Source organism: Tupaia chinensis, unplaced genomic scaffold, assembly GCF_000334495.1.
Source record: "Tupaia chinensis unplaced genomic scaffold, TupChi_1.0 Scaffold000312_2, whole genome shotgun sequence".
NCBI lineage: Eukaryota > Metazoa > Chordata > Mammalia > Scandentia > Tupaiidae > Tupaia > Tupaia belangeri.
The window spans coordinates 725422-744695 of record NW_006159805.1 but is presented as its reverse complement, the minus strand read 5'-3'; the positions used below and the strand labels follow the sequence as shown (position 1 = coordinate 744695).

General features: G+C 39.5%; 1 protein-coding gene across 5 annotated transcripts in view; it reads right to left on the bottom strand.

Moving 5' to 3' along the window:
• The window catches only part of SLC12A1 (solute carrier family 12 member 1), a 109329-nt gene that overhangs the window by 51487 nt on the left and 38568 nt on the right, over nt 1–19274 (bottom strand). For all 5 annotated transcript variants that reach the window (XM_006151073.2, XM_006151072.2, XM_006151071.2 and 2 more), the window contains 7 exons: nt 16653–16804; nt 14335–14442; nt 13891–14014; nt 12011–12112; nt 9275–9430; nt 4330–4429; nt 3512–3623 (listed from right to left, as the gene is read on the bottom strand). In XM_006151073.2, coding sequence (XP_006151135.1) covers nt 3512–3623; nt 4330–4429; nt 9275–9430; nt 12011–12112; nt 13891–14014; nt 14335–14442; nt 16653–16804 — 854 coding nt within the window. The remainder of the gene's footprint in view (nt 1–3511; nt 3624–4329; nt 4430–9274; nt 9431–12010; nt 12113–13890; nt 14015–14334; nt 14443–16652; nt 16805–19274) is intronic.

Genomic DNA, 19274 nt, shown 5'->3' with positions numbered 1-19274 from the left:
TTGCAAAGATTCATGCCCTAAGAAAAAAACTTCTTAAAAAAAGTCTCAGTTGCAAGAAATGGCAGTTGTGAACACATGCTTTCTGTCTACCCACCCACATCAACATGCAAGTGAGTTCTGGGACTTGCTCCTTTCTGGTAGTGTAATGTCATGTCAAGCAAGTACTTAATAGCTAAAGGCCACCAGAAGGATGGAGTACAGAGCCTGTTATCTTGCGGCTAGTCCAGTGGGTGTACACCTTGTTGCTCCATCATGATCAAACTGCTGGGTACTTCATAAGCTGAAAATCGAGTGTCTGGACCTGGTTTTCCTAAGAGAGAATGTTCCTGGTTTTTGTTGAAGGAATATATTTCTGGGGTGAAAATGGCAACTCTAGTATACCAAAAATAATGCTTATAACAATATAAACAATAACAACTAGGACTGGCCTATGGCATGGTGGTTATGAGAACCAGATCCCACAAGGCTGACCGTGCAGTTTGAGTCCTAGACCCAGTGACTTGAAAACACACCAGGCATTTGTGTGTGCATGTCAAAAATCATGAAAGGAGGGAGAAAAGGAGAAGGGATTGTAGTGTGACTCTTCCCCATGGGGGGGGGTATACTTTCTCCCTCTTCCTCTCTCTGTCTCTATATCTCTCTCTGATGAGCACTCGGGCCCTCTGACCAAACAAACAAACAATAACAAAATTAATTCAGCATTTATTATTTGACAGAAACCAAACTGAGCACTACAGTTTATCTTATGTAATTGCCACAACCACCCTTGTAACATAAGCGTTCATTGATTATTTTCATTTTATAACTGATAAAATTGAGGCACAGAGAGAATAAAGTTTGTTCCTAAGGGACCCACAGCTGCTAGGTGGCAAAGCAGTGATTCTGAACTTCACTGTTAGTCTCAAAAGCCCACGAGCACCAGCTTCCTAGAGTTACAAAACTCCATTGTCATTCTCGCATCATCATCTCTATTTAACATTTTCGACAAGGTTGGCCTATCAACCGTTGGGCTTTTGAAAAAAAAATGTCCTAATGGTACACTGATTCCCCCCACTTCCCCTTCCATCTGTTTCTTTGCAAAGATGATTGACGACTGAGCCTGGAGACTAACAATGCTGACAGTATCTGCAGCCCCAGGAGCTCGCAGAGAGTAACTAAGTAGAAATCATTAACTGATGCAACAACTATTTTCTGTCCCCCAGAGAATCTTTGGGACCTAGGAGTCAGACTCCTGGGCCTGTCCTGAAGAGAGCACAGCAATGTATAATGTGGTCGAACACGTGTGTCAAACACCTGGGGCCAGGAGGCATTCACTTGGGTACCTACTTCCACTGAAATGAGATTCTACCATCATACTGCTTTATTATAGTTAAAGCAGCAAAGGGTTAATTAAAAGCAATATTTCTTGTCTCTATAAAAAGTCTTTTCTCCTGTGCCAATAGATGGCTGTTTATTCTCCCAGTTCATTTCTCCAGTCCTAAAGATATTTTATTGCCTGCTAAACTAAGTTTTCTCTAAATTGCTGGAGAAGAAAAACACTCCAAACTGCTTATTCCATCAAAACCAGCTCCTCTATTATATTGGCCAAAATGAAATCCACTAATCCAGGGCACCAAAGTTGATAATATGAGAGAAGGGTGCTTGATAAGATTTCAGAAATCCTCTAGAGTCACAGTTGGGCATTACTTAACCTGTCAATCTTACGTATTCGGTAGGGTTCTCTCCGCCCCCCCACCCCCCCAGATAATTGCATTGAGCTATATTGTTTGACTTACTGATAATAAGCACCAAGAGGAAAGAGAATATGGCCAACCCGCTTCATATCACATTTAAAATATTGCCAAGTATAAAATGATACTTTAGTACTAGTCATGATGACCTGCGGTAAATTAGCCCGCAGCCTCAAGGCAGAGTTGACAGGCTTGATGACCACATAACTTTATGCCAGTCCTGTTCCTTGGCAGACTTTGGACACATAAGTTGTGGTACCTGAGTCGAATAGACACAACCCAAAGATACAATCTGCCAAGGCTGTCTCCTCACGGCATAACTCTAAACACCCTCGGGTGGTCTAGGCTGGCATCCTGGTTCTGCCACTTTTTCATGTGATGCAGTGCAATACTTTAATTTTCCTGAATCTTGCTTACTCAATCAGTAGAACGAGAACAGGGCTCTTTTTTTTTTTTTTAAAGGAACTGTTCATTTAATTAAATTAATTTATTATTATTATTATTTTGATTTGATGGGAGAGAGGATGGGAAAGTGAGAAAACTAGACATCAGGTCCAGAATTCAAACCATGGTTGGCCATGTGGGAGTCCAGCGCCTTAACCACCATGCCACCTGCCAGCTCTCCTTTTCTTTTCTGACTCACTTTACTATTGTGTGGATCAACTAAGAAAAACTAGAAAAATGCTGTGATAAGAACTACAAAATAGGGTGGGGATTTTGAGTGATGTGCATGTGTGTGTGTGTAGATATACATATAAGTGCATGTGTGTGAGATAAAGAGTATGTGCGTGTTATGGGAATACTAGTAGAGGTAGGCAACTTTGAAATATTCTTATGTCATAACTGTAATGCCCTTTCCCTCCTTGAGAAATTGGTTTTTGAGAAATTGGTCAGTAGTTACGGTTAAATGTTTAGCATCTACTTTCCTTCTATTAGAAAACCATCAGGACCAGCATACAACCTAATAGTTATGTTGCTGGATTCCCAAGTAGTCAACCATAGTTTGAGTCCTGGACCCAGTGGCTTAAAACTCACACTGGATGCATGTGCATGCATGCCCAAAATCCCAAGAGGAGAATGGAAGAGAAGGAGTTGTAGCCATCTATCCCCCTGAGGGACTGGTTTCTCACTTTCTGTCTCTGTCTCTCGGCGAATGCATGTGCCCTATAGCAAAAGTCTCTTAAAAAGAAAAAGAAAAAGCAAACATCAATAATTATTACTCTACTATCTACTATGTACTTTCTGAAAAAAAATTATTTACTTTGAAAGTTTATCTAAGCCTAGAAAACTTGACTTAATTCCCTAGATGCCTGTAGTGTCATCCAGTTTATCCAAATATTTAATCTAAATTCTGTGTGCTGCCATTTAAGGCCATTATGTCTGGTTGTCTTTTCATCAGTTAAACTACACAATAACCCTCTACCCAGCTAATTCTGTCTTTTTTATTTCTTTGGACAGTTACCTCGAATGCCTTTATTGTATTTCTCTTTTTTTCTCTCTCTCTTTTTTCTTTTTTTGACTCAAAGGCCATCTTTTGAGAATATTTATCACTTTTAGTTGGTCTCTTATGAAATCCAAAATACATTTCTTCTGCCTGTTTAAATTCAAGATCACAGGCCCTTGCTGGTCCTTGCTCCATGAATCAAGGAAAGGGCTCTTGTCCAAACTGTTTTGCCATCTTCCTATCACTGCATGCACTGCATGTACTTCTCTACTCCCCTGAAATAACCCAAGGTGAGCAGGGAGGAAAACACACTTTCTTTGGAAGAAGTAATTCTTACCACAAAGACTTCACAGCAAATGCAAAGGCCACTGTTCTTGGTAAAGGCATGAGTTATGTCCAAGAGAGCAGGTCTTGTCATGGGTCCCCCTGTTAAGACAATGCACTGGGGCCTGGAAGTGGAGAAAAGAAGCTTGTGAGCCTGGAACCCACTCACTGGGAATGACAGGTATAGAAAGCTGTGTCAGAATGGGACAATCTCTCCTTTAATTATTTCTTGGCCTTCCCATCAGAATTCTTGGATGGTGCTGCCTGTTCATCTTGCCATCTTCGTATGCTTCATCAGAGCTAAAGTGTGAAGCAAGGGAAGGATACTCTCAGGCTTCCTCTGCCTTTTTCTCTGGATACAGCCTCTCCAATCAATATTTTTATGCCACTTTCCTTCCTCCTTCCCACAAGCTTGTCATTCTGCGATGCTATTCAAAATATGATAGAACAAATGAAGAGCTAACATTGTTACTTCTCTGAGAAGAATTTGATAATCTTTAAACTGAATGGAGACAGTTCCAAAGACTAGGTACATAGGGATTTGGGTTCGTCTCTCTGAAATCACATCAATGAGGTAAACACTCTCTATTTCCAGGCATGGAATGTGGCACCTAAACACTAGGAGTGGATACAGTTTGGGGTGGGCATAGGAAAGACGCTCTCATGTACAGGAGCTGCTGTCACTAGAATGTGGCAGTTTTGTCTATTTTTTTTTTAATATACCCATACAGCTCATAACTACCCTGATGGAGCATAAAGTGGTTTTCCTTTATGAACAAGGAAAACCACTTTTAACATGGAATACCAGGATGCCTGAGAAGCCCACTCTACCTGAAGTTCTTCACATGGTCTTCCACTGTGGTTAATTCTAGAGCGTTGTCCAAAGCGCTCACGTAGGAGAGAGCCTGTGTGGAGGAGCCCCAGTTCACATCTGTGGAGGAAGGAGGAGACCACCATAAGAAATATCGACATTTCCTCTGTCCACTGTGAGTAATATTTACCAGTCATTCCCTCCTGTGAATTTCCAGGGCTGTGCCAGCACCGATAAATACCCAAATTAGAGAAATCATAACAAGTATTTCCTGGAAAGACCATTGTATCCTTCGACGAATAGTACGGGAACCCTTGGGAGTGAGACTTCATTCCAACAAGGGATCAGGGTGTCCCAGAAATCTTGCTTAGTGGGACCACCTATGTGATAACTATATTACAGGCAGATACACTTGGGAAAAATGGTTGGCCCTTGAATAAACTCAAGGGGCCTTCACAGATTCTTGAATAAAAAGAAAAAGAGACATTTCTATATAGAAATACAGAAATTCACAGACAGAATGAAAGGATTTTTATATTTTGAATTGTGACACTGAATAGCTCAGAGATTTTTATTTTTATGATTCTATGAAAAGGGTCAAGTTTCTTCAGCAAGCATTTTAGTTTGATATTGTAGAGCCTAACCTTCATAATAAGGGAGGTCAGCCCTATAATTCCTTGCCTTTTTGGTGTGCTTTGTTTTCTTTGTGAATGTAACTATTTTTTTAATTGTCAGAGGGCACGTGCACTCACCAGAGAGAGAGAGACAGACAGAGAGACAGAGAAGGAGGAGGTACCCCCTAATGGGGGCATGGTCACACCAAAATCCTTTCTTTTCCATTTTTCTCTCTTTTTGGGCTTTTGGGCATGTAGACACCCATGCTTGACATGTTTTTCAAGCTGTTGGTGCCAGGATTTGAACTTCAGTCATCCATGTGGGATCTGGCTCTTCTAACCACTGGACAAGCCCCATAAATTTAAATAACAAGAGGATCCTCCAAGTTTTATGAGAGGATGTCCCTGATGAGAAGGAACAGATCTACCCAGATGACAAACAGAACCTCTTCTACCAACTCTTGCTCTGGGGAATCAGGGACTACCCTCCAAGGCAAGGTAGAGATAATTATCTAGAGATAAAGATGAATATTGATTAAGTGTTGACTAATGCACCAGGCACTATGTATGCCTTAGGCCATTTATTTTTATAGGAATAAAAATCCTACCCATTCATTTGACATTTATATATAGAAAATGAATCTTTTTTTTTTTGGGGGGGGGGAGAGGCTTTTCACTAAAGGGTGCGTGTGCTCACCAGACAGAGAGAGACATAGAGACAGAAGAGAAATCACCCCCCAGGGGGGATGGTCACGCCGCAATCCCTTCTCCTCCATTTTCCTCTCGGGATCTTGGGCACGCATGCATACGCGCCCGGCGTGAGTTTTAAGCCACCGGGTCCGGGATGCGAACCGCAGTCGACTACATGGGAGTCCAGCGACATAGCCATTACGCTAACTGCTGGTTCCCGGAAAATGAATCTTGAGCCATACCTCACACCATGTACAAGAATTAGCTTACAATGAATAATAGTCTTAAGTGTAATTCCCAAAGCATTAAAACTTCTAGGAAAATCCTGTGACTTAGATTGGGTAAAGCTGTCTTAGATCAGATATGGTTTGCAACATGATAAACCATAACAAATAAACACATGGATTAGATTTCATAAAAATTAAGCACTTCTGTTCTTTAAAACAAACTGATAAAGAAAATAAAAAGAGAAGTCACAGACCTGGAGAAAATATTTGCAAAATGCATACTTATCCTGAAAACTAAAGAACTCTTAAGAACTGAATAATGACAAAACTAATAACTGAAAAAATGAGATTTAAAAAGACATTTGACTACAGAAGACACATGGCAAATCATATATTCAATACCAGAAGTCACTGCGGAAATGTAAATTTAACCACAATGAGATAGTGCCTTGTGTCCATTTGAATGACTTCTTTTTTATTTTTGGAGAGGTTTTTGCTACAGGGCATGTGCGTGCGCCAGAAAGAGAGACAGACAGACAGAAAGCAAGAAATCACCCCCCAGGGGGGATGGCCACGCCGCAATCCCTTCTCCTCCATTCTCCTCTTGGGATCTTGGGCACGCATGCACACGCACCCAGCATGAGTTTAAGCCACTGGGTCTGGGACTTGAACCATGGTCGACTACATGAGAATCCAGCCACATAGGCATTACACCAACTGCTGGTCCCTAGAATGACTTCTTAGAAATCAACCGTCATAGCCAAGCCCTATAGCATAGCTATTAAGTGTTGAGCAGAGGAAGCCAGATTCTGCATGGCTAACCAAGGTGTGGGTTGTGGCCCTTAGTGGCTTGAAAAACATGCTGGGTGCACCCAAGCACTTTTTGAGGGGATGGAAGATTAGAGGAAGAGGCACCACTGGGCCTCATTGAGGAAGTGCTTTCTTTCTTTCTCCCTCTATTGCATGCACGTGCACACACACATGGGCCATATGGCATTAGAAAAATATATCAAATGACAATATTATGTGCTGACAAGGATGTGGAGCAACTATGATTCTCATTCTTTGCTAGTAAGAGTAAAAAAATGATATTGCTACTGTATAAAACAGGCAAGAAAACAGTTTGTATAACTTTTATACTTGTATCTACATTTAGTATATAATCAGAAATCTCATTCCTAGAAATTTATTGAAGAGAGATAAAAACAGACCTACACAAAATTGTGTGTCTAAATTTTATAGTGGCTTTATATGTAGTCTTCCTGAACTGGAAATAATCCAGATATCCATCAACTGGTGAACAGACTTTTTAAATAGAATTTGTAATATATTCATACAACAAAATACTATTCAGTAATACAAAAGCACAAATTACTTATACATGCAACCACATGGATATATCTGAAAGCATTACACTAAGTAAAAGGAGGTATACGCAAAGGCTACATATGAAGGCTAGATATGAATTTATTTACGTGATATTCTGGAAAAGGCAAAGGTGTAGAAAAGCAGTTGCCAGGGGCTAAGTTGTGGAGAAGAGAGTGACTACATAGTGGGGAGCAAGGGAATTTTGGAGGATGGTGCAAATGTCCTATGTCTTGAGTGTGGTTGTGTTTACAGGACTGTGTAAGTGTGATAAAAATCTATGTATGGTTGTCCCCTCACTGGTGAATCTGTATGGTTTTTAGACTACACATCTAAAAGGTGAATTTTACCCTATGCAAATTATACCTGATGTTAAAATATTTAAAGTAAATAAAGAAAAACAAAACAATGAATCCTTCCAAGGTAGTTATGTCTGTTTTGTTGACAGATTTACACAAGGGATTGTGAGGGTGGTGCCGGCCTCTTGGTATAGCATTCTAGCCTTCCCCAGCCTCCTGCCACCCTGGTTCTAGTTAGCATTCAAAGTGCAGATCTAATCACGGTTCTCCAGGTGAATAGCATGCAGTATCTTCTCATTGCTCACATTAACCTCGGTTCTTTAGCATGACGTTTAAGTTTCTTATTTTTCTGTTCCCAACTTAACAGTCCAGGCTCACTTCATTCCTCTTCTTAGCACTCAAAATCTCCCCGTGTGCCAGAGGCCTTAAAGCTTCCCAAACGGGGCATGTACTTGTGTGCGTCCTTAACTTCACCTTTCCTTCTACCTAGGATATCACTCCAGACTGGCAGATTACCAACCCTAGCCACTTTTTTTTTTTTAAATCTAGATTATTCATTCATTCAATAAATATTTAAGTATCTTAAAAGTGCTTGACTCTGGAAACACAACCTGTGAATGAGAGAAGTTCTCTTGGACACCTCTAATCAAAGTTAGTCACTCCCTCCCCTCTTCTCAGCAATTTGTCTTCCACAGGATTACCAGATTGTATTATTAACATCCCACTAGGAGGTGTTGTTTGTTTGTTTGTTTTTTCCCTCTCTGGCAATGCACATGCCCTCTGGCAATTAAAAAAAAAGTAAATAAGCATCAGTTTCATTGAAATGGAGAGGGGAATGGTAGATACCAGAAGTTGGGAAATGGATTGGGTGGCAGAGATAGAACTGGGTTAACAGGTATGAAATTTCAGATAAGAGGAATGAGTTCTAGAGTACCATGGCACAGAAGGGTGACCACAGGTGGTAACAATTTCAAGTGTGTTTCAAAATAGCTGGGAGAGAGGATTTTATATGTTCACAATGCAGAGCAATGAAAACTGTTTTGAGATGATGAATAAGTCTATTGTCCTGATCATCACATGTTTTCATGGATTGAAAAAAATACATTGGGGACCAGCAATTGGCATAATGGCTATGTTGCTGGACTCCCATGTAGTCAACTTTGGTTCGAGTCCAGGACCTGGTGGCTTAAACTCATGCTGGGTGCATGTACGTGCGTGCCCAAGATCCCAAGAGGAGAATGGAGGAGAAAGGATTGTGGCATGGCCATCCCCCCTGGGGGGTGATTTCTCACTTTCTGTCTGTTTCTGGCGAGTGCACACGCCCTGTAGCAAAATCCTCTCCAAAAAAAAAAAAAGAAAGAAAAAGAAAAAAAAGGAAAAAGAAAAAAATACATTGTACTCCATAAACAACTAAAATTTAAATTAAAAAATAATCATCAGCTTCATCATATCCTGACTGTTACTTTGGTGAGTAGTCAATTATTTGAACCTGTTTCTTCATCTGTAAAATAGGACTAACAATACCAAATATCCAGCATTATTACGAAGATTACGTTACATAAGTTTATGACATATGATAGATGCTCAACTAGACAATGGTTATTCATTTCATTAACATCATATATTATATATATATATATTATGTAATAATATAATATTCACCTTACATATGACTCACCTAAGTACACAGAAGCTGCTTAATACATGTTTAATAAATGGGTAATTAGGGAGAGGTTTGGAAACCTCTGCCCACTGTAGTCCTTTTCTTACCCGGCTTCTTGTAAGTCACGTAGATATAGAGGAAGAACTCAATGACATAGGTGATGACAGCTGCCCACCAGTTGATGACAAACATGACTGCACAGCACAAAACAGCTCCAAAAAGAGATACCCACATGTTGTATATTTTATACGCGGGTCTCCATCCTGAAAAAAAAAATGTACAGAAGAAAAACTTCCATCCTCCTATTACACCACTGCATATTTTAAGAATGTGAGAAACTTGTCTTTTTCCACCTAAAAAATCAGAACTTCTGGGTCAATTTCCTGTTAATATTTTCCTATGATCTTGGGTCCCTGGCCTATGAAGGTGGTCCTTATACCGCATAGTATGCCGTACAGCTTAGAAAACGTTAAGTACCTGGAAAACGTGCCACTTGTGACCCCTCTGTACTCCTGCATGCTCTGTAATTGTCTACCAAACCGTAGGCATATGATATCTGTACCATCAGGGGTTGAAAAGAAGCAAGGGGTACGGAAAGAACAGTGAGTGCTAGGCAGGAAGGAGGAACATGTCGGTGGTCTAAGAAGAGAAGGTTAAGACAATGGGTGTTTCCACCTATGGAAGAGGCAGAGCAGTCAAGAATCAATCTACTTGACTTCATGGTGGCTCTTCTATTACCCTAAGAAGACAGCATTTGTTTCTTCAGGAATAATAATCTATGAGGAAAGGAGAAAGCTTTTCTAGCAATGGCTTCTTAGACCCAATACATTAGCATCTTATCTTTTTTTTCAATGAAAATATTTCTCACAGTTTTTGCATGTGTAGAGAGTTTCTGTGTGCTGTCAGTTCTCTGAAATGGAAGGAGCTAGGAGGTAGCATGGTCAGGATGGACAAGCCCTGATTTACAGGGCATATTTGGTCTGCGAGTGGAGTCTGTTTTAGATTTGGAGTTGCCAAAACACAAGAAAACTTTGAAAGTCTTCAGGAGCAATTTTCTGAATGGCCACAAGATGGAAATAGCACTTCAAGAACATCACTTTTTCTTTCTTTTCTTAAAAAGTTTATTCATTTATTTCTCCTAAAATGAGAGACAGAGAGACACACATACACGAACAGGGTTTTCATACCACAGTCCGTTCTACCTTCCCAAATCATGGGCTTGCATGCATGCCCAGCACATACTGGGAGGTCTAAGGACATGAACCTGGGGGTTTCCCTTGTTGGTCCCAAATCATAGAACATTGCATCACCACTGAGCCATAGCTGCTGGCCCAGGAACATCATTTTTTTCTGAGACTGGGGTGCCAATCTCTCTCTCTCTCTCATGATTTTTTGCAATTGTTTATCTGTATGTCTTCCTGTATACGTTTTTCTATTTTTCCTCTCATCACTTCAATTTTTTCCTTTTCACTCTTTCTTATTTTCTTCCAAAAAAGGCCATAGTGTAGCATGAAGTCACACATTTATTTCTATGTTAAAAGAGAACAGGGACCAGCAGGTGGGGTGGAGGTTAAGGCTCTGGATCTCATATAGAGAGCTTCGCCATGGTCCCAGAACCAGCAGCTTGAGAATCACTCCTGGTGTGTGTGCATGCCCAAAATTCCAAGAGGAGAGTGAAGGAGAAGGGATTGCAGCATAGCCATCTCCTGGGGAGCAATTTCTCACCCTTGCTCCTCACTCTTTGTCTCGCTCTCTCTGGCAGGCACACAAATCCTATAGCAAAACAAAACAAAACAAAACAAAAACAAAAACAAAAACAAAAAAACAAACCAAAAAACCAAAACCAAAATCAAACAAAAACAAACAATAAAACCCCAAAAAACAAAAAACTAAAAAAAAACAAAAAAAAAACAAAACCAAGTGAACAAAACAGAAACCAAAAGAAGTCAAAAACAAACAAAAACAAACAAACAATAAAACCCCCAAAACCAAAAAACTAAAAAAACAAACAAAAAAAAACCCAAGTGAACAAAACAGAAACCAAAAGAAGTCTACTGTTATCTTTAGTAGTTTAGCATTGGGTAGGTCAAGAGTCCTGTTTCATCTATATTTCATCTTCTTGGAAAGGTTTTCCAAAGGAGACTTGAGATTGTGGCAGGGCCTAAAAGTGGGGACTGTTTATATCCTCAGAGCAAGTCCTCATGTGAAGTTCTTTTCATAGGTCCATTAATGACAAGTCTCCATTCTGATGAAAAAGCAGAAGAAACTCTACTAGCCAATGGAAGCAAAGAAGACATAAAGAGTGACTAGGTGGTGGAAGGTTTGCTGGTGTGAAATTTTGAATGACCTTAAACAGCAGCCCAAGAAGTGCACCAAGGCCACTGTATCAACATGTCAGGCCCCGCGCGAATCTGCCTTCTCTGGACTCAGCAGGTAATTATGGGAACTACTCATCCTTCTCTTCTGCACCATAGGCAGGAAACAAATTGATAGTAAGGAAGTTTCAAATATATACATTTATTCCACTTCTGTGGTCACTTTCACCCTGGAAATAAATAGTGGTGTTTTTCTACTGCTGAAATAAATGTGGTTTCTCTTGCAATGAATAATTTATTGCCACGCAAGAAAATTGACTTTACGGTTGGTCAAAAAGGCCATTGCTCAAACGATTCTTTTTCTATTTCAGAAGTCATCCCCCAACTCACCAAAATAAAGTGGATTACACTGCCCACTAGGATATAAGGAAACATAAACACAGATAGAACACTTTTCGATGACTTATTTCATTCTATTGAGACAAACTGTTTGTATAGGCTTATTTTAGTTTTGAAAAGTCAACTTACCTGGAGATTTGGCATATGAGGCATGGAAGCAAGAGAAATTAATAAGTGCATATGAGGCCAGGAAAAAGTTGGATATGATGGGAGCAATGGTGTTTAGTTCCGCTGTAAAAGCAACAGAATTGAACATGTAGGTATGAGTGATGAGACCAGGGGCTGAACAGCTGGTATACCCTGGAAGCTTGACTTTATTTGGAAATTGAAAACATAGCTAGCATCTGTCAAAGTTTAAGAAGCTAGTAATTTTTCTTTGGAGATGTATGTGTGTGTATACACACACACACACACACACACACACACACACACCGGTCAAGAGGGTTTCCATAAAGTAAGAGGCAAGAGAAACAACCTATCAGAAAATAGACAATTAAGACCTCTACTTAAACAAATTTGAGTGGGAGTGGATAGATTTGGGGCCTGGGCATGTGATAAATTTCCCCATAGCTATTCTGGAGGTACCAAATTCTTTGTTCTTAATCTGCTATATACATAGTCGAAAGGTTCTGCAGGGTAACATTATTTTAAATACCAGTGTACCCGAAACTCTAAATTGGAAATCTGTCTGCATATACCCAATATGTTCTCTCTAACTTTCAAGCCTCTTGTTAGTCATTTATATTTTTCCTCATTTCTAGAGAGTTCTCCTTCTTCAGGCTTGTCACCAGTAATTTGACCTCAGTAGTTAAATAGCCAGTATGACTAAATTCCAGCTGGATCGTTTACTGTGCAATATAAGAAAAAAATACAGAGACATTCTCATTTTTCTGAAGGTCAGACATCGTGGGACTTCAATGATGCTGGTGCAGGTGGCAGCTGGGTATGGATGCCAAGAAGGAAAAGGCAGAAACAGCTGCCATAAAGCTAACCCAGATTGTTCTGAAAGAGTGATTTCCAAGGATATTATTCAATTTGTGCAAAAATTTTAAAACGATGGCCATTCGAGCACTTGAATGCAGCATAGGGTAATAATTTGAGGTCTTAAAGGTTAAATTGGATAATTGGAACAACCCTATGTGTAATCATTCTTAATTTAATTTTTAAAAAAATCTAACAAATTGTAGAGTTTTATATTCCCCTCTTTAACTTTATAGAAATCTTACGAGGATTCATGAATTATAGTCACTCTCCTAATTGAACATGTCATAATGAGGAGCCCTCATGGTTTGGCACCCTTGAGCTGAGAAAGGCTCTGTTTGCCTATGGGGAGTCCTCATGGTCTTTTGCCTTTTGCTTCTTTTCCTCTGATACGCTTACCAGCAAAGGCGGGGCCTCAGGGAGAAGTGAGGAATGTGCAGCTAAAGTTGATGAATGTGCCTCTCCAAGGTTGTGTAGTTGGTTCTATATTGCTTGGGGAGAGGAAGCCGAGATTGTAATCTAGGTAAGTGGTTCTCAAATACTAATGGCCTACGAATCTCTCGAGAAGCTTGTAAAATGCATATTCTTTACCCTCAGAGATTCTGAATCAGTAACTCTTGAGTTGGGCCTGAAAAAGCTGTGCTTTCATAAACACCCTAGATGATTCTGTTATAGATGATCTGTGGACCACATTTTCAGAAACAGTAACATAGACAACTCAGCTCGCTGTCAGGCCAGTAGATGCGGCAGCTGGCAGAGACTTTGGAATTAGACAATTATCAGGCAGATTAGAAGAAGGATTTGATTGCATTTGGTTGGATATATTTCCTACATTCAGATTCAAAAAATAAAGTCCACTGTCTACCTCAAGTTCTTCAAAGCCCTTCAAGGCACAAGGGTTTCTCATTTCTGTTTTAGACAGTCTCCAATATTCCCAAATGGGATCTTAAATATAAACAGTTATAAACAAACTAGATGAGTAATCAAAGGATTCATTGGCTTTTAGTTAGAACAAGTATAGTACAAACCGATAAGAATAAACGCCATGGCTATAAGAAAAGTGAGAAAATATCCTCTCAGGGGTTCATTGTTTTTCCCATATCCCTTTGCAAAGAACTGCAGGGCTTTGTAGATGTTGTCCTTGCACAGAGCCTAATGGAAAAGAAGAGGAGACATTTGTCATTTATATCTATGCACGGTCATTTTCTCTAGGTGATTCAAACAAGAAGATTTGGGGAAAGATTAAGTGATACACAATCTGAGGCACGAGTTAACACTGCAGTTTATCATTCTTTATATTATTTGAATCGATCTGGACTATGTGGCAGACATAGCACTGGAGCCAGATGCAAACATTAACTCTTTCAGAAAATGATGGAAAATGATTGCGGGTGAGAATGAATATTTCAGTTTGAGCCATGTTCGGTGGCAACAGTGACAGGGAGAAGCACGCGCTCTGGTGCTTGCATTACCTGGAACACTTTGGGTGCACTGACGAGGGAGGCCAGGGCAGAGGAGAGTGTTGCAGAAAAGATTCCAGCAGTGATGAGGGGCCCGAACCCTGACACCATGCTCATGACCTTGAGAAGAGAGGTTCAAATAAGGAGACTCATCCAATAGACAGTAAAATAATAATAATAATTATAGTAATAATAATAGTAGTAGTAGTAAAATTAACCAAATGTGCAAATACTTCCCTTATAGTTTGTTTTTTTCTTTTCAAAGTTTTTGCCACAGGGCAATTGCACTCATTGAAGAGAGAGAGAGAAAGAGAGAGATGGAAAGTGAGACATCACCCTCTGGGGGGGGATGACCATGCCACAATCTCTTCTCCATTCTCCTCTCAGTATTCTGGGCATGCACACACTCACAAAAAGTGATTTTCAAGCCGCGGGGTCTGGACTTGAACCATGGTCAGCCATGTGGGAATCTAGCCTCATGTCATGTTCTGGCCCCTCCCTTCTTGATTCTATGATTTGGAATCTTTTTTAATAAGCTAATTGCTTCTAATCAGGTATTCTGCTCCTGCCTCATTCTTGGTATTTTTTTCCCCCCATATTCGCCAGAGAGCAATACTCACTGCAGAGAGAGAGAGATACAGAAAGAGAGGGACAGGAAAAGCATTCCCCATGGGAGATGTTCATGTCACAATCCCTTCTCTTTTTCTCCTTTTGGGATGTTGTGCTCATGTGTATATGCACCCAGAGTGTTTTTCAAGCCTTTGGGTCCAGGACTACTCAACCAAGCAGGATTCAGTTGCTTCAATCACCATGCCACTGGCTGGCCCCATTCTCAAGTTCTTAATATTTTTATTTTTTTGAAAATAGCCTTTCTTTTTTTTTTGTTATTCATGAAAATAACCAATGGTCAGCACAATATAGTCAGAAGATACTGGAAAGGATATAGAAGGACATGGTTTCAAGGATTTTGACATTTCCCCCCTCCATTCTTTGTGGTCAGATGTTTTTTTTTGGTGATGAGAAATTCTATACAGCCGAAAGTGGAATTTTAATAAGGTTTGGGGAAGGGCTCAACTATTTACCAGTCTTTTAAAAAGTTATTACCCTTTCTTCTTTCTGCACACAAAGAATTTGCAAACCTTTGCTGTTTCTGTGCTCAGGGAGCGTAATTTTTTTTTTATTTTAAATTTTTTTATTTTTTATTTTTAAAATTTTTTATTATCATCATAATCTTCTTTATGTTACATTGGATTACATATAACTTTACAGTGTATTACATTGCTTTTTCAAAAGGGAATGCCATGCATGTCAGTCAATACAGAGACATTAATCTCCCTGCTTCAACATTCAATATTTTTTCTATGTTTTCCCCAATCATTATAATTATTATTCTAATTATTTTTTTAAAACAGTCAATCGCTATTTCTCATTTTGCTTGTAAAAAGACTTTGCCCATCATGAAATACTTCTCAGGCCAATCCAGTTGAGAATACTCTACATGTCATCATCAACAGGTAATAAGCCATATATGCTTCTCACAACGTCCTGCCTCTCTATTGTTCTCCTGCTATCTTTATCTTCTTCTCTTCACCTCCCCCATTCCACACTGTCCTATTCTCATTAAGTACCTTCGCTGCTTTTATGTCCTCCAATTTTTAGGGAGCGTCATTTCAGAGCTGAGACAAGATGAGTTGCTATCAGTTTAAGTTATATTTTGGAATTATAACTTCAACTGAGTTAATTTCTTTTCGTTTGTGGTTAAAATAGGTGAATGATGCCTTCATGATAAACTTATTTCCGCTACCTCTGCTACCCAATTATGCAGACAAATTCACAGGCTTCAGGTCATACAGCTTTCCCAACTTGCCTCGTTCCCATCCCCTCATTTACCTCCACTTCTGTCACTTACCGTTTTTCTCTTAGATCCATTTGCCAGGCCCTCATGGGCCACCTCGAAGATTTTCTCTAAGTCAACACCTTTCCCGCCCCCGCCCCCACAACAATGAAATGCATTCTGAGAGCTGACTAATCTAAGCTTGCACTCTCCACCATGAAATCTGCCACAACTGACTGATTGGAGGACGCACAGTGCTAACCTGGTGCCCTTTCCTTGGCAAAATTCATACGACTTCCTATTACATCGCAGTAAATGCTATCTCGGGATGTGCTCCCACGTAATGCCTCTGTGAGTCCTTTCCCTCTCACTCAAACCGTGTTGAAATTAAATCAATGCATAATCAGTTGCAGATTCTGAAGTCTTACAATACATCACGCTCTAAAAATGAAAACAATAACAACAAGCATGATTATTTTTAACTTGTAATTCGAACCTGGAAATTGTTCATCAGCCCATACTGACATGGTTCATGGAGGCATCTTGAGAAATCATAGCCTAATCCACAGGCGGCTGAACCATTGCAGTTCATCCCAGAAATGATGGTGTCATTCATGTTCCCAGTGGCATCTCGGACCACACAGGCTCCTGCAAAAAAAAAACAATCATGGCTTGTCATTTCTTTCTAAGAAGTTTGTTTCTTTTGAGTTTTCTTCTGAAAACGTAGTTAATTACTTTGAATCTGAACACATCCATTTCCTAGCCTCTGTTTAGTTGTCGATCCTTCTTGAGACATAGTAGCTGGAAGTTCCCATCCTCCAGGTCCTGCAAGTACCCACTATTTGTAACAAGTTACATTTCAACTGCCTTGGGTGATTTAGATTCTAGCTCCTGCCAGCCTCTGTAAGACACATGGGTTTGAGACTCTGTCTTATTTTCTGATTTCTTAAAACGTGCATGGCACTGCTTTGCACACAATAAGCACTCAATTCACATTTCTGGTTTGGTGTTACTAATGGGTTGCTTTTCAAGTAGGATTTATTTCCTCGTCTGTAAAAGAACCAGAGGATGGTATTCTGTTATTCTAGCAATTAAGAGAATGTAGCCCTTATTTTTGAATGATAGTTCTTGCACATTTTTTGAATATTGTAATAGTTTTATTTTATACACAATTTTAAAGGTTTAAATAATAGTTAATATGTTTTAGGATAAAACTAAGACTTTTCTAGGTAATGTTAATCATTAAATATTTTATCAAATGTTTCTCTCAGTTTATTCTATTATTTTCATATACTTAAATATTTCTGTTATTTTCTACTATAAACATTCTATAATGGATATCGTCATGCATACATTTTTTCTTCTGTATTTCAAAATATTAATAGCTTTCTAGGATTAGGACCAGCAGGTGGCGTGGTAGTTAAGGCACTGGACACTTCCACATGGTCCACCACGGTTTGAGTCCTAGACCCGATGACTTGCTTTCTACTTTCTCTCTTTCTGTCTCTCTCTGGTCAAATTAAAATAAATGAATGAATAAATAAAATTAAATAAATAATTTTAAGAAATTTTCTAGGATACATTCTCAGAATTTGAACTGTGAATATTTTAAAGACTCGATAGTATCTTTTTTCTTTTTTTAGGTTGGTCATAGGGTACATGTACTCTCCAGAGAGAGAGGGGAAGTGAGAAATCACCCCCTCTAAGGGGGGATGGCCATGTCACAATCCTTTCTTCTCCATTCTCTTCTTCGGATTTTGAGTACACATGCCTGGAGTATTTTTCAACCTCCTGGGTCCAGAACTCAGTTCGTCAGTTAGTCCTGTGGGGTCCAACCACCTTAACCTCCATGCCACCTGCTGGCCCAATAATAGTGTTTTTCTTTTTTTAAGAGATATTTTTTGCCATAGGGCACAGCACTCACCAGAGAGAGAAGGAGACAGGGAAATGGAAAGTGAGAAATCATCCCTCAGGGGGATGGCTATACCACAATCCCTTCTCCTCCATTCTCCTCCCAGGATCTTGGATATGCATGTACATGTGCCCGACATGAATTTCAAGCCACCAAGTCTGGGACTTGTACCACGGTCAGCCACGTGGGAGTCCAGAGACATAACTGTTGTGCCGTCTGCTAGTTCCCTGATAATAGCATTTTAATCACTGATTTTTCTTATGAGTTGTCTAACTATGATTGCTGCCATGATGTATTTGCTAGGATTACTGAAATGTGTGGATATATATGTGAAACGTATATAAACTTTTCTGAGGTACACTAAGGATAAACACTTATTAAACTAAACATCAGTCAACAAAACTAGTGAATTTGCTTTTCAAACTCCATCAGGGTGAGTTCTCATTCCTTGCTAGTAACTTCAAGACAGGTCCTAGAGACAAGCACTAATGAGAACCTTAATCTTAGCTATGGAATTCACATTCTTTGAGTCTAGGAAAGACATAAGAATCATAGAATCTTCCAGTTGGAAGGACCATTTAAAATCAATGCAGGCATCCTTTTTATCATAATCCAGAGAGGCAGTCTGCTAGCCTCTGCTTAAACTCTTGAAATTATGTATGTTGATTACAAAGCAAAGCCATCCCACTTCAGATTTTACCCTTTTGCACTGTTCATTTATGTCAAACTGACTTTTTGAATCATGCGTCTTAACCTTGCATACTACAGCTTTCCAAATTCCCATGAAGCCAGGTCATTTGCTCTAAGGATGGACTGCGGACCTCACAATAGTGGTTCTGACTCCTACCCTTGGAAAAGTCTAGAAACACAAATTTTTCCATCCACTGGCTACAAAAACTACAACTATCTTTGAAATCAAGCCTATAACTTTACTTATTGCCTCATTTTTACTGTGTGTGAAAAAGAAAACCATTTGGGAAATGTATATTTTAGGTGGTTTCAATTTTGTTGAAAAGTAGGCCCATTTCCTAAAACATTGGAATGAAATCTCTTTACACATAACTAGACTTGGAAATGCCACAACAATACATGTAACAAACTCATCCAATTTCCTCAAGTTAAAGACAGTGAGGCAGGCAAGAATCTAAGCTAATGTTTTTGCTTTATTTCCCCAGAAACCAACTCAAGATATATCCATTCTCCCCT